Source organism: Drosophila mauritiana, chromosome 3L (assembly GCF_004382145.1).
Source record: "Drosophila mauritiana strain mau12 chromosome 3L, ASM438214v1, whole genome shotgun sequence".
NCBI lineage: Eukaryota > Metazoa > Arthropoda > Insecta > Diptera > Drosophilidae > Drosophila > Drosophila mauritiana.
The window spans coordinates 19643102-19658113 of NC_046669.1; the positions used below are offsets into that span (position 1 = coordinate 19643102).

At 42.2% G+C, this 15012-nt stretch overlaps 4 protein-coding genes across 8 annotated transcripts in view; 2 read left to right on the forward strand and 2 right to left on the reverse strand.

Moving 5' to 3' along the window:
• Positions 1-11621, reverse strand: part of LOC117138949 — a 48427-nt gene extending 36806 nt beyond the window's left edge. For 2 of the 5 annotated variants that reach the window (XM_033300984.1, XM_033300989.1), the window contains exons 1-2: positions 10789-11621; positions 4095-5679 (exon numbers count right to left, since the gene is read on the reverse strand). In XM_033300984.1, coding sequence (XP_033156875.1) covers positions 4095-5654 — 1560 coding nt within the window. In that variant the 5' untranslated portion in view covers positions 5655-5679; positions 10789-11621. Of the gene's footprint in view, positions 1-4094; positions 5680-10570; positions 10730-10788 lie in introns of those variants that run through there. The other 3 variants (XM_033300985.1, XM_033300986.1, XM_033300987.1) reach the window with 3 other exon arrangements.
• On the forward strand, positions 1996-3239 carry LOC117138951 (protein snakeskin). The gene is made up of 4 exons (XM_033300991.1): positions 1996-2093; positions 2159-2245; positions 2468-2664; positions 2768-3239. The coding sequence occupies exons 2-4, from the start codon at positions 2195-2197 to the stop codon at positions 3006-3008; spliced, it is 489 nt and encodes a 162-aa protein (XP_033156882.1). The 5' UTR covers positions 1996-2093; positions 2159-2194; the 3' UTR covers positions 3009-3239.
• Positions 11622-13410: 1789 nt separating the features above from the next.
• On the forward strand, positions 13411-13808 carry LOC117140083. The gene has a single exon (XM_033302836.1). The coding sequence runs from the start codon at positions 13438-13440 to the stop codon at positions 13699-13701; it is 264 nt and encodes an 87-aa protein (XP_033158727.1). The 5' UTR covers positions 13411-13437; the 3' UTR covers positions 13702-13808.
• Positions 13772-14907, reverse strand: LOC117140082 (probable chitinase 10). Its single transcript, XM_033302835.1, has 2 exons — positions 14746-14907; positions 13772-14669 (listed from the first exon to the last, which is right to left on the reverse strand). Exons 1-2 carry the CDS (start codon positions 14866-14868, stop codon positions 13806-13808), a joined length of 987 nt encoding a protein of 328 aa, XP_033158726.1. The 5' UTR covers positions 14869-14907; the 3' UTR covers positions 13772-13805.
• Between the last annotated feature and the right edge of the window lie 105 nt (positions 14908-15012).

The window sequence follows — 15012 nt, forward strand, 5'->3', positions numbered from 1 at the left end:
CTACGAGGCGGTTCGCTCTTTATTCTCCACTTAGTTAAGAGAGGCCTCCACAAGAGCACTGCACTTGTGTTGGTGTAAGTTGCATGCCGGTTTTTGTTGTTCTGACGCCGATTTTTTCCCCACCTCTGTGAATGCTTGATGATTCATCGCAACAAACCAAATGCAGGGGAGACAAATTCCAAATTTAACGTCGCTTTCTGGGACTCCACATGGGGATTCGAGAAGTGGGAAAGATTCCGCGGGGCTGAGGGGTATTCGCAATGGGAGAACGACAACAAAGAACTCGGCAACCTTTGGCCTTGATTTGCAAAGAAATTCCTTTGCTTATCCAGGCATCAGACAACTTGCATTTAAAATGGAAAGCAGATATATGTAAATACATCGGTATTATGTACCTTGCTTTATTGCAAATAAAAAAAAAAAATAATAAAAAAAAAAAATTTAAAAAAATGTATATTGCTCAAATGTAATTTTATTACCTTTAATTAAATAAATTTAATTAAATTACTTGTTTGTACATTCAAGCACGTTTAATCACATTTTAAGAACTTGTAAACAAAAGAGACAATTTCCGCTAAAACAACATATGAACAGCATATTTATTTTGAAAAGCTTAGGTTGGGAAGTTAGTTGTATGCTATAATTAAATTTCCGAAATGAAATCCAATAATACCCTCGGCACAGCGTAAATAATACTTGTTTATATATAGTACTCATGAATATCAGTGTGTATACTTGCTGCTCAATGCAGGTCATAAAAAACCTCTTGATGAGGCGTGATGTCATGTTTGTTTCATGTTCTGAACTTATGATTTATACAAGCACATTTTAATGGCGGCTTTAAATTCAAAACACAAGGCACGAGGTGCCAAATGTGCTGTATATTTTCACACGCCCTCCAAACTTATGCAATTGTTCATTTGTTCAAAAAACCATATGCAGATTTTTGAATTTAGAAACTTTGAATTTGGAAACCAGAAACTGTAACTATTTCCGAAAGTCCTTCCTTTTTTCCGTGACCTAAAAATTGTTTGGGCCCAATAAATATGTTTTTCATGTTACACAGTGTACTTAAAACGCACCATTCATCCGAGAATTATATCCCACTTTATACCCCACTTTCTGTAAAATCTGGTAAAGCTGCCACATAGGTAGCAGTAAACTTGTTTAATTCCAATTAATAAAATTTACAAAAAAAAAAAAAAAAAAACAAAAAAAAATACCCCACTTTACTGTGATAAATAGGCAATATATAATATAAATCGAGGAATCATAAACCAACCGCAAGTTGTTTTTTTCGCTACCCAATTGCTACTATCACTTTGCATTGTGCCGTTTCAATTGATTCGAAATCTCAAACAGTTGCTACCTACAGCCACGATTATTGTGCTAGGGTTGTGATAATTGAAATGCAGATTAGGTTCCAGTGACTTTGTGTGTTTCTCAGGCTTTTCAATCAGCAGCGAGCGGTAGACTTGAGGCAATCAAAGTGGGCTATCGCTCATCGAATCGTGACAAGGTCAGTGGATTTTGAATCTGATCAAGGGATGCACCACGGGCATCCTTATCAGTGGGAATGGATCACCACAAAAGTATTTCAGAAATCCATCGATGACGCAAGAATAACTGTTTCCGGTCTCTCAGAGCCGTGGGTTTGTTTTTCCGTTTTGTGGCTTTGTGGCCGCCATGAATAATGTTTAACAATGCTGTGGAAAGCGGCAAATCGGAGCACCTGATATATCGCGATGTAAGGCGACAGAGCCGCGATAAGGCCGTTGTGATAAGATACGCGGGTGGGGCTGGCGCATGCGCATCTGGATTCCATTGGGCGGCGAGAGTTCCCTGCCCATGGGGAGCCGTCAACAAATTAGTAACCCATTTCGAACGACGGCACCTGTTATCGTGCGCCCTATCTTATCTTATCGCCGAGCGTGTATGCTCCGATTGCAAAAGCTACAAAATTCTTGGCGACACGACGAACTGGGTGGTTGGGTTGCCTTTCAGCGATACTTTTCAGTTTAGTCGACGAACGACAACGATACGAACACGAATCATTTCGCTGTAGTTTCCGCGTGAAAATTACAGAAAACATTGTGAGTGCCCCTCAACTAAAAGAAAACCCTCAGTGAACGAACTAACGTGTTTGCCCAAATTCCAGCTCAGCGATAAGAGCATTCAGCATATCTAGTGCGAAATGGTGTCCGTGGAGACTATAGGCTCTATATTCATCAAGGCCCTGAAGCTGGTAAGTTTCGGGGCTTCTGTGGCCCCTTCCTATTGAGCAATAGCCTGTTTGTGGGCGCGATAACTCAACTGATAAGCGCGCGTTTTATCAGTCCTGGCGTATTAGCAATGTTACTCATACGCCGCGTTGTACGGCAAGACGGGGCGTGGCCAAGTAGTGATTCATTCCCATTCCCCGTCGTGACCTCATTTCATTGCTCTCCTGTGCGCTCCTCTTCCGCAGATCATCAACCTGGTGATCATCTTCTTGTACCGTTGGGGCGATGGAGGCGAGTTCCTGGGCATTGGCGGCACCTGGAACTTGAACGAGGAGAAGAGCGCCGATGCGGAAATCGTTGCCTCGGGCGTCATGGTTGGATTCTTGATTTACACTGCATGCCACACCATTGCGTTTGCCTTCGGCACCACCAAACATAAGGGGTAAGTTGAATGCCGTTTATAGCTGAACTTTGACCCGCAGCTTATTCCTCTTCTTGTATATTCCTATACAACTGTTTGTTTTCAATGTCTTTACGTTTTTCAGAGAACTGTCCGACACCATCATGAACGTGGTTGGCTGCATCATGTGGATCACCGTGGGCGGAGTGGCACTACACTACTGGAAGGGTTACATGTCCGACGAGGGATTCCTGTATGTGAACTCGGAGCGCCAAGTGGGCATTGCCATGGGCTCGCTGTGCGTCATCGAGGGCGCACTGTACCTGCTGGACACCGTGTTGGCTTGCATACACTATTCGAAGGGCGACACCGACTACACGAAGTAGAAACCGAATAGTGGGGATACCAATCGCAATCGCCGAATGAACACCATCCACATTTGTCTTTATACATAGATCGATTTAAGTGCAAATTAGTTATTATCCGCAATCAATTATCAACAATACGTTCGTAAGGGTCAATTGTCGCTGTACTATACACTAACTATTTACAATTTTCATTCACGTTTAACATCCCTAAATTGGCAAATACAAATAGTTAAGACCACGCCACGGATACAAGTTTTTGTGCATTTGGGAACTAATTAAGGGGAAACAATGGATTATCACGCAATATAAAGGAAATTTAGACCTGCAAGTGCTAACCTAAATCAACTTAATACCATCTGAACCCATTCATCGTGTTGCTTGGCAAGTATATATAATATATATCATATATATATATCGAAAAATTACAGCCTAGATTTGTTGACTAAACTTTTCGGCTAACATGCAATTGGAATTTCATATTCCAAGCGATCAGATCATCTTGTGGAATAGCATCGCGTTTTATAATAATAATAATTCCTGAGATATTTTAAATGCTTTTAGTACTATTACTTTAGATTCTACTTACTAGATACTACTACTTTCCAAGAACCAAATTTCCTTTTAAAGAACTTGATGGAAAACTATTCACATTTAGGTTCGCAGAATTTAGTATATAACACTCATTTCTTAGCTGAGAACAGAGTTCATGAGTTGTTCAACCAAATCGATGACGCTTCAAGACGAACTCCCTCTGGAACTACGGAACTGCAACTTCCGGTGCAAATCGAAAGCGTTCAACGAAGCATTGATAAATCCGAATAAAGCCCTATATATCTTCATGGGAATGAGTCAAAGATTAAACAGTACAGTCAAAACTACATCATACATTACGTAAATGCATATATGTATATATATGATGTAAATAATACATAGGTTAGTCACTCTTAACTTTGCAACTGAAGAACTTAAAATATTTGAATATGCCGAAAAATCGATTGTATGAAAGAAGTGCGCTTGTTTCTTTTTAAATCTTTCAATCAATCAATAAGATCAATCAATCAATCTTACGTTTAAATTAACATAAAAGCGCTGAGCTGAACTCACCTGTTTTCCTGGCTTCCCTCGCCCGTCCACTGCATCCCGTTCCCGCTGCTGTTGCTGCTGCCGCATGCTTCCACTCCTGCAAACGCGCATCGAACACAAGGCGCACCGCATGGCCACCGAACCGTCCTCCAGATTGAGGGCATCGTAGAGCACCGCCTGGTCATGGATGAAGGAGTTCCGCGTGCGCTGATTCAGCAGCTCCAGGGTTCGCGAGTCCAAGCTCTCTCGGTAGACATTGTGTACGCGGTCCAGATTGTGATCGTAGTCGGTGTCCAAATTGAAGGCACTGTTCAGGCTGGCCATGCTGCTCCTGCCCTCCAGCGAGGTCTTGCTTCTGCCCTCCAGCGAGGTCTTGCTCCTCCTGCGGCGCATCACCACAGTCCTGACCGACTCATCCAGAGACGAGCCCAGGTGGACGGAGGTGCGCGAGGTGTCGCCCAGCGGAGAGGGCGAATGCGAGTGGGCCAGCGCCGAAGGCGGCAGCGGCAGCTGGGTGGCGGTGGGCACCGGCTGCTCCGCCAGACTCATCAGCGATTGCTGGCGCTCCAGTTGCTTCTCGTAGCCATTGAACTTGTCGTAGTCGATGAAGGACATGTTGGAGTAGCTAACCATATTATCGATGGCCTGCAGGGATTGCAACGAGGCACTCCATTTGGGATTCATCTTCTCCTTTTTCTCGGCTCCGCTCCCACTGCCAGTGAATCCGCTGAAGGTGCTCTTGAAGGAGGCAATCAGCGTGTTGGATCGTCTCTTTTGGAAATTCAGCTGGGGATTGGCGGGTTCCGTTTGATTGAGCGACATCAGCGAGCCCTTCCGTTGGGCCGGCGACTGCATCTCGTCCAAAGGAGTCGATGTGAAGGGCTGGGCGGATTGGCGACGTTTTGGAGTCCTCACCGACGAGGTGAGCTCACTCCTTCGCAGGAGCACCGGCGAACTGACCTGCAGATCGGCCACCGATGTCTTCCGCGGCGACGCCGGTGAGGTGAGATCCCCCGATTTCTCCGTCTCCTCGCTCAGTTGCTCCAGCTGGGGCTCGATGAAGCTGCGGCGATTCGGTCGCCTCATCTGGATCATCGAACGACTTCGGGTGAATATGTACGGTGTGCGGCTGGAGTCCCCATCGCTGTCGGTCCTCGACAGGTTCTCCTTGCTGCCCGTCAGGTGGTTGATCAGTTTATTCAGCTTGGTGCGTAGGAAGCTATTGGATCGCTCCATTTTGGGCACATTCTCGTAGCCCGGCAATGTGGTGGCGCCCATTGCTGGACTCTGGATGCTCTTCTCCGCCTCGTAGTTTTCCTTGGCTTTCTGGGCCACGTTAACTGGCAGCGTATTGTTCTTGCTATTGTTATTGGGCACTATACTGCTATTGTTGTTATTGTTACTGCTATTATTGTTGTTGATGTTGGTTTGTTTGCTGTTATTATTCGTTTGGATATTCTTGGCATTCGGCGGTGATTTCACTTTAATACCATTTGGCAACGCTTGCTGCCGATTTTTGTTAACCTTTTGCGACTTCTTCTGCGCCTTTGCCGCGCTCTTTGTCTCCTTGCTGGAATACATTCCCAGTTCAGCGGACTTTAAACCCCTGCAAAATAATAATAGGCATTAATAGACTGATTAAAAGTCGGCTAACTCGTAGCCGATTGGTTTATATTGCTATTACTCGGCTTGCTATCAGTACGCCAAAACTCACTACTTTGGCAACCTGCGATTCACGAAGTACATATATCAATCATATCATATATATTTTAAGTGAGGATTCAATTTAATTTGGTTTACTAAAAACCCGAATATCTGTTTCCAACACTTATTTGAACACTTTTGTTTAAGAGTATGAAGAAGAGAAGCTCAAACTAATGTTGCTCCAGCTAATAATTATATTCCACATTTAATGTTACTAATTTCTGACAACCAGAAGATAGAAATATTTAAGCTTAGAAGGTATTGATTATAAACAGATTTGTATCTTAAAATTCATTGTCAATTCCATACTCGCAAAAAACACTTCCCTTCTGTCATGCAGTCCATAAAACTGAGAGTATTTGACTGGTCTGCGATCAATCGACTCTGACATTCCCATTCGAAGTGACAGTGACCCCAGCAGTATCAGAAAATGGCAGGGTACCAAATCGAAAGCGCTGGACAAGTGCATTCTGTCCATTTATCATCGCCATAGGATGGCTGCGAATCGCTACATTGATAAACGCGACCCAATACAGCAGAAAAAAGAGCGAAAATGCTGGCATATGCCAAGCGTTTGTATGGGTTAGTATCAGTTTGTGTTGGGGGAGCCATTATCTGGTACAGTGGATATCGCACAAGTGAAACTACTCTACTTGGACGAGTAATAATGCGTCGCTCTCGTCACAAATCAATATTCGATTGATCTACACTTAGATCAAAATTAAAGCACTCAAAATTAAAGCACTCGTTACAAGCTTAAAACAAATCATTGAGCATATAGGCTTCTATCTTACAGCAGAAGATTCATATTCAGAAACTTGAAATAGAACATTTAGAATTATCAAGAAATGCATGTAGTATAGTAATATATATTTCTGGAATACTTCAGTTCATTTTCTCTGAGTGCTTTCTTGCTGTACATGCACTGGTAGATACGTGGCCCATATAGCCAAAGATACAAGGAGATACTTGGAGATACTTGCAGCGAGCGGCATCAGGAGTCCATCTCCACTATTCGACACAATTCCAATTTACGACTGACACTCGAACGACTGACATATGTGGACGGGATGAGCTAGCTGCTCCCGGAGAACTGAACCGGGCCAGAAAAGAGGGACACAGCAGTGGAATTGCCTAAATGTTATCGCCAGCAATTTTTATTTCCAGCAAAGCTCAAAAACAACAGTCGACAGCCAACGTGTTGTGATAAGATTTCGAACCAAAAAAGCCCAGACGACCGCACTTGTATAAGTTCCCGTCGGTTGCCATTGGGTTGCCATTTTGGTCGGAGCTCTGGCAGATTGTTTTGGTTCCGTTCCCATCGGCCAAACGTATCCGAGAGATTGCATTGCCCAGGGCCATCTTTTCGCGGAGTGGTAATCCGTATTTATAGTTGGATGACTTGCCCGAATGCGAGTTACACTCCATTGTCCACTCCTCAAATCAATGTTTTCTGTAATCGCCCAATTATGGCGTTATCATTTGAAGACTTCTTGTGACATTTTTATGGAGAAACATCATCTATTGCTTCGCATGTGTTAAAAGAACGATCTTATCAACCCATTAATATTTATTCACTTGTACCCTTGTCTTTATCAATGTCATTGCCACTTCAGTAGAACTTCCCGAAAGCAAACAAAAATTGTACTACATGACTCACAGCTAGTGCGATTCGTTACTGGTAGTCGAGGCCAATTATGTTTGAGCTGGGGTAGCTGAATTGGGAAACAAGTTCTAGAATGTTATTGCGACTTTAAGTTACCCAAAATGTTGGATTTTTAATATGATAAGTTGAAGTTAATTATATCCTGAAGAGGTGCACATACAACAAACAAATCTCTCGAGGAACGAGTCGATTCGTTTGCATTGCTATCAACAGTCAGCGATATAAAAGGAAATCAATCATTTGATATTCTCGACTTTATTATTTTCGTGTACCTTATTTATCAGTAGATAAATGCGGCGCATTTCGGCAGTTATAGTAGTAGTTTTATTACAATTATTTATACATATTACCCAACTGTCAACAAAGTTATTGCACACAAGTGAGTAGTTGCAATACTTTGGTACATTTTGCTTTAAAACTGATTAGCTGATTACGTGACCGCATGTCTCATTTTCTGGGCCTTTTCAAAAGCTTATGTACCTATGTACCTACGATTCTTCACAGTTGTTAATAACTTTCAGCAAAAAGTGCAAGCAGCCATGATGGTGATGTGGTCGTGTCATTGAGACCTCTTTGCTCCTAACACTGAATAGCTCGCCAGCTGCAAATGGGTTGTTTTAAATTGTGTTGACCATTGTAACTTAAACATTCATGGCGAAACGTGAACTGAATGGCTTATGAATCCGTCTGCGAAAATATATTGCGCCAGCTTTGTACCAAAAGCAACAGAAGTGACTGAAATATATGTTCTCTACTGACTGTCTGTAGCCAGAGTTGCACGGGAAGAAACCAGAGGTGCGTATGAAAGCAATCCAAATTTAATACATTATTAAATATTAATATTGAAGTTTTCCTGTACAGATAACTTGCCTATACTCTCTGTTCTGAATACCAATAGTTTGACATTTGGAATTTATTTTCGGTGTAGGATTTGAGCAACCGCACACTTCAATGATCGCAACCGCACGGGAAGCCATGATCAGAATATCAATAACACTCAGTCCCTCAAACGCTGAAGATGCGATTCCCTTCTGCGAAGCTTCAATTAGTCGCCAGCGTTGTTGAGGTTCATTTTAGCCGAGTCTTCACTGTCCTGTCAATTGTTTCGAAATTATTTCTGCCCTTGCACTTGCACTTGATCAGCTTTTCGATACGGATATCGATATCGGTTGTGCTCCGTTGGCGATTTCAAATTTCATTGTGAGCGGAGGAGCACCAACCAGATTTGATGCTATGATTCACTTGGTCTTGACTCTAGTTCGATTTGTTTGTCTCTCCGATCGAGTATTGCGTTACCACATACCGCTCGCTGCGGCGCGAAGAGTCCACCCCGGGGTGGACCAAAACCCAGTATGAGTGCAGACTCGACTTTTCAATTGACTGATCAAATTTACCTTGCAAACAATTGATATGATAGCGGAACGAGAGAGTTGCACACAGGTGGCACTGGGAAAAAGATAGTACTCGAAAGTACTGATAATTGTCATAAAACCATTATGAATAACCAATTATATCATTCTAGCCACAGAATCAAGCAACTTAGCTGAACACGTGATGGGTAGGAAACATAATATGCTATTATTATTCGGTTATAACTGAGCTGCCTGAAATTGAATAGTGAGCAACGCGTATAAGTTATCATATAGCTGCAAAACGAAATTTGTAAATATTATTTTGGGTGCCCTTCTGGCGCGATTCTTTTTGTTTACTATGGTAATTAATACCGCGATACCAAAGATACTCTGGGTATATGTTGGTCGAGATCACATCGTTTTCCTCAGCCAACTTTGCACTACTGTTTGCTTCTCCTAGGCCAAAACCAGTTTGCGGCTTTCATTGACAACGCATTGTTGTCCGAGTGCACATACTAGTACAGGCAAGCTTCCCTAGCTTGAACTATCCAAAAATATGCAATGCATTTTATTTGGTGGAATGAAGAATGACAATGTTCTCTAGCCTTTGCAATTTCCTGGAATCTTCCTGTAAAGCGATTCTGTGAACTCATCTTCGTCAGAACACTCAAGCTCCAGCCAAGTTCGAGTTATAGAAGCTAGACTGTACAGGTGATTGATGGCTGGTTGCATGGCGTTCCTGTGAGGTGTACCCCCGATCCCGCTTTCAGTTTGAGATGAGTGTTAACTGCAGGAACCCAAACCGGTTGTGAAACGAATCGCACCGAGTGGTTCGGGCCCAAAGCCAATTACGCCACCAAATCGATGCGTACAAAATATTTCTCGGTGCATTGTGCAGCACCATTTGATAACGAAAGCTGGATAGTGAAAACTGTCCCCAGCCCCCTGATTTTGGACCTATGAATGTTACATAAATCCAAGCGAAGCTCGTAGCCGCCGCACACGTACTCGTTAGATTAGCCGCCTTTGATAACGATAGATATGCCATCTCTAGCACGTGTACAGCTATTTATCTGACAGACATAGAGTGTGTATTAGGTGTACTAGGTTAGTTCGAATGGTATCTCAACGACACAACTGTACATACGAATGATAAAAGATTCGCAGAAAGAGCTCTTTTCACAAAAATGCCTTAAATTTATATGTCTAACTTGTAATTACAAGGCCCAAAGATAAAACATTTTAATTCAACTGTCTTTTCTCGAAAGTTTAGTAACATGAACTTTGGAAAGTTGCCGTGCAGTTCGACAGGTTTGAGCTTGCACGTCGTTTAAATTCATTAACTTCACACATTCCTCAAAAAATTTATTTGTAAAACATAGCACACACACTCCCTATAACAAGCAATTAAAAAAAAAAATGGAAAATGGGAACACCTATAGGCCGAATCGCACCTTTGCTTATGAAAATATAAATAAATAACAAACAGGAGTGTCATAATAATTTTATTAAGAAGGTTGCTTAGAATCAGAACTAAACAGTAAGCGAAAGTATAACCATTTTGATAAAAACCAACATAAATTCTTTATTGTGTGTTCAGATGGTTGCTCTCCGGTCGATTCATAATTATAATTTGCGAACGACAATTTTAAGAAAGAAAAGAGTGCTGATGCTGATAGTGGACACAAACAAATTCAGGAATTCCCGAAAACAATAGTATCACTTTAGCAAAACATTTAAAGAAAGTCTGCCAAAAGTTAAGGTTTATAGCTCACCGCAGGGTATGCAATGTCGGAACGTCGCGTCCACTGTTTTGGATCGCAGCTGATACTGCGCGAGAACGAGAGCGCGAATCGCAAAGAGGAAGAGTTGGCGAATCAAGTGTTCTTTACCCTTCGGTCTTATCAGTTTTTAAGTTAGTTTGGTGACGAAGGTCGCTCCACGCTTTATTTACATATGCATATATGAACTGCATTATTTTTAAGGAACTTGCCTGCTTTACTTGCTGTTTGCTGATATGTTGGTTTTAATGTTGTTTTATTTTGAGTGACAATCTTGTGATGTTTTTAAGTTGCTGTCGATCTTTAGGGGTTTGTGTTTATCATTAACATTTGCATGGCGACGCGACGCTTGCGCGCTGAATCCACAGACATATATGTATGTTTATATGCGTATATATCAGTATATAATACGTATGGCCTTGCTCGATTTCGATTTCGATTTTGGAGTTTGGAGCGATCTTTTCAGTCACAAAGGAAATGCACTTCAAATTAGACTTATTCAGCGAGCGCCTTCTTTGTTGTTGTTGCTAACAAAACTGAAAATAATCAAGTTAAGTTATATGTATATTTCAGGTACGCACGCACACACACACACACAACGCGCTCTCTTTTGCTTGCGCAATATATAAAACACACACACTTACGCACCGCTTTGCACGTTTATTCTGCCTTTTTATATTTATTTATTTCTATTAGCAACGCCAGCTTTTTGCACTTGAATATATATGTACGTATATGCATATATTTGTTGTTTTTTTTTTTTTTGCCGCACAGCTGTTGGCTTTTCAAATGGCGCCTTTCAGGTGGCCGCTGATCCACAAAAATAAAAGACACGCGGAAAAGCGACGCGTGTCTCCGGCCAAAAAACAATAACAACAACGACAATTGCCTTGCGATTTCAGTATGTGCGCAATTGTCTAAAAAACAGCGACGTCACTACCGCTCGCGAAAATCAAAAGTCGCATGGAACGAATTAAGTTGGGCTAAAATCAAAATAAAACTATTCGCGGAACGGCGCGCTAAAAGAACACCGCGCGCGGGTGACTTGTTTTCAACTGAAAAAGCTGAAGCGATCGCCGGTACAAAAAGCTCAAGCTCGCTGGCGCAAAGAGAGCGGGAAAGAGAGGAACTAAGTTAGTTCAACTAACCGCTCTCTTCAACTTCGTGCGTGCGTGTGTGTGTGTGTATGTTGCCTCGCACCATCAGCTGATTCTCGAGCTGCAGGGTATCAAAACGCAGTAAAACAGCTATTAAAGGGTATCAGCAGTGGTGTGCTACCTTAATAATAATTAACAACGGTCTTTATGATCCTAGAAATAAATTAAGCAATTCTTAAGACTAAACTAACAGCAGGAAGAGAGAGAGAGAGCAGGAAGAGAGTGAGCAGGAAGAGAGTGACGAATCAGAAGCGAAGTTGGACTTGAATTGAAATTTGAATTTGGGCCGTTAGTTTAAAAGCAAGTATTGTTGTTCTCGATTACAATTAATAACCAAAGATTAAATGAGCTACAATTTCTTGTCTAAAAGTTCTACTTTTTACAAGTTCAAGGTTCAGAATGTTTATCTTCCGGTTCAATGATTATTGAGGTCATCCCTCATAAATACATGTATCTTCAATTATCTGCAAAGTTCAAGGCTAAATATGCAAGCGGAGGCCTTGTAACTAATTAACATTTATACCATAAATCAATCATGTCACCAAACAACAATTTCTTTATCAACCAGGGCATCGATCTCATCGTTTGAGCTGATTAGCGCTTTTTTGCGCTTTTTTGTTTGCTTTTTAAATGTTAGATTAAGCACAAACACACACACATGCATATCCATATCCCTACAAAACTTTCCTGTATTTACTTTGCCCAGAACCCCAGAATGATATTTTCGGTTTGCCATTTCGCGATTTATAATAATGAGTCACGCGACTCCAACCAACGAGTTTGTCTGAATTAATTACTGGACGGCACGTCGATTAGCTTCAAGCCAAAAAGCAGCCCTAATTGAGCTCGACCGCCTTAGAAGCTAAATTTAAATTAGACAAACACATCGCACAATCGTTTATGAACACCGAACACATACATATGTCATATGTGTATTCGCAACATAATCAAGCTGAACAACATGGTTTTGGATAATTTATGAATGAACGAACGGATCAACGGGCGACGAGATCAGGGACAATCTTTCAAAGTTCGTGTGCCGATTGGATGACATCATCTATGAGTTTTTGAATAAAGTTCAGCCAGAAAAACGATACGGCACTCTATTGCCTTGACCTACCTTATATACTATATTATGAATATTACGAGCACTTTTACTGTGTATTATTACAATTACTATGTATTATAAATCAGTCTATCAGATCAACTCGTAATTGATGTTATAAGGTAGCTTTGGCTAAGTCCATTCTCACGTTTGGCAAATACTAACAGTTAAATAAAAGCTCCCAAAGCGGAAGTGTTCATGAGAGTTTATTATTTACTATTGTTCACTATGTGCTAACATTTTGTATCTGATAAATACAGTTTTTGTGCGGATTCGGATTCAAGTCTTAAAAATGAGCTGAGCAGCGTAGTTCGATAACAGAAGTTTTCAAATAACAGTTTTCGATAACAGAAGTTTTCAAATATATTTATTTACTGTTAAATTACACGAATCGAGCTTTTGAGCTGGCAAAATATATAGCAGACTTTTAGGCAAAAACCAAATAACGCTTGCTATCTTATCCACCGTCTTCTGTATCTATTGTAAAGTCGTTTTGAGAAGTCTTAAAACGTTTCTATTGATAAGATTATGAATTTCGACATGCGACTACACTTAGAAGATAAAATCAAAGATCAGTTAGAGATCATCGCTGCATCAAAATGCGAGCATCCGGAGGAAATGGATTTTCATTTTACTTGATGTTTCTATTGCTGTTAATCTGCAATTTGGAAAGTATCTTAGGTGATGTAAGCCCGGCAGATGAGAAATCGATAGAACCAAATATTGGTACCATTTGGGATCGAATTACAAGCGGAGTTAGAAATTATCAATGGAAGAGTAATATCATTGAGAAGGAGAGCCCAGAAACTACGAGGAGGAGATCGGTTCTATGGCAAAGACTAACGATGGCCACAGTTCTTTAATGGATACAAGTATTGCCTGATGGAAAATGTTAGAAATATGTCAACAAATTGTTATACAATTCAGTGTGCAGTATTGCAAAATAAAAGAGCCCCTCGTTTATTAATCACTTTTGGAAGCACTTGACATTCTTTTCCATCTCACAAAATCCGGACTTCTGATCCCAGAAGAGTCCTCTGGGGCAGGATGTGAGCACTGGCATTCCTCCGATGCAGATATAGTACTTGCTGCAATCCTCCGGATGGGACATGTAGCTCTGCCTGGTGGACGGGCAGGTCAAGGCGTTGGCTTCGGCTCGAGGTGGAGATGGTGGTGTCACAGGAGGCAACTCGGTGATCTCCGGACTCGTAAGGAATTGCTGCAGGGTGCTGTACTCACTCGATCCCACAATATAGCAAACGGTTACTGCACCTTCACTGTGGGATGTGGATGTGGGGACTTTCACCGTGGTTTCCACATCCGTGAGCGGCTCTGATATCTGGGATTCCCCATAGCAAATGGCCTGATCACTCAACTGGCACTCGGATTTCTCGAAATTCCAAGCAGTGCCACGCCCACACTGATGACGATGGAGATGGCCGTAGGCGCAGATGAAGTACAGTCCACAATTTCTGGGGTGCGGCAGGAAGTAGGCTCCGAAGTGACGGCACTCGATGTGCTCCGGATCGTACTTCTCCATGGGATTAACCGGCTGACCACTGGTCACATCGACGGCCACAAAGACGGGCTTCGGCTTGTGTGGCCACCAGTTGAGCTCGGAGTTATCCGCCAGGCCACCTGCGGATTCCACAGTGCCAGTGGCTACGCGACGGCAGTTGGTATTCTCCGGCAGATCGCAGACCGCACGGTTCTCGTCGAACTGGAGGCCCTGGTCGCAGTAGAGTAGAGTGGGCACACGCGAGCAGGAGAAATATCCATTACAATCCAACGGATGTGGCACCAAATCGCCCTCTTGACGTCCCAAGCAGATCTGAAATGGGAATTTCGTGGGAATGAGAACGAATGGATTTCGTTTAAAGTACACATCTATTTGAGATGATACTCACATGACTGAGGTCACCCACAGTATGTCGAACTTTGGGCAGTTCCCAACTTCGGTCCACAGCGTGACCGGCTCCCAACTGGAAGCAGATGCTCAATGCCAGGACAAATGCCCAGGAGCATTGCATTGTAGTTAATAGTGCCCTTTACTTCTGATAATGGTTCTTTGCGACTCCAAACTGACTATGTTAATGGTTCGGCCGATTCATGACCGACCCTTTTATAAGGTCGATCAAGTGGGCCACACCCATTTGTCAGAGCTAATCGAAAAC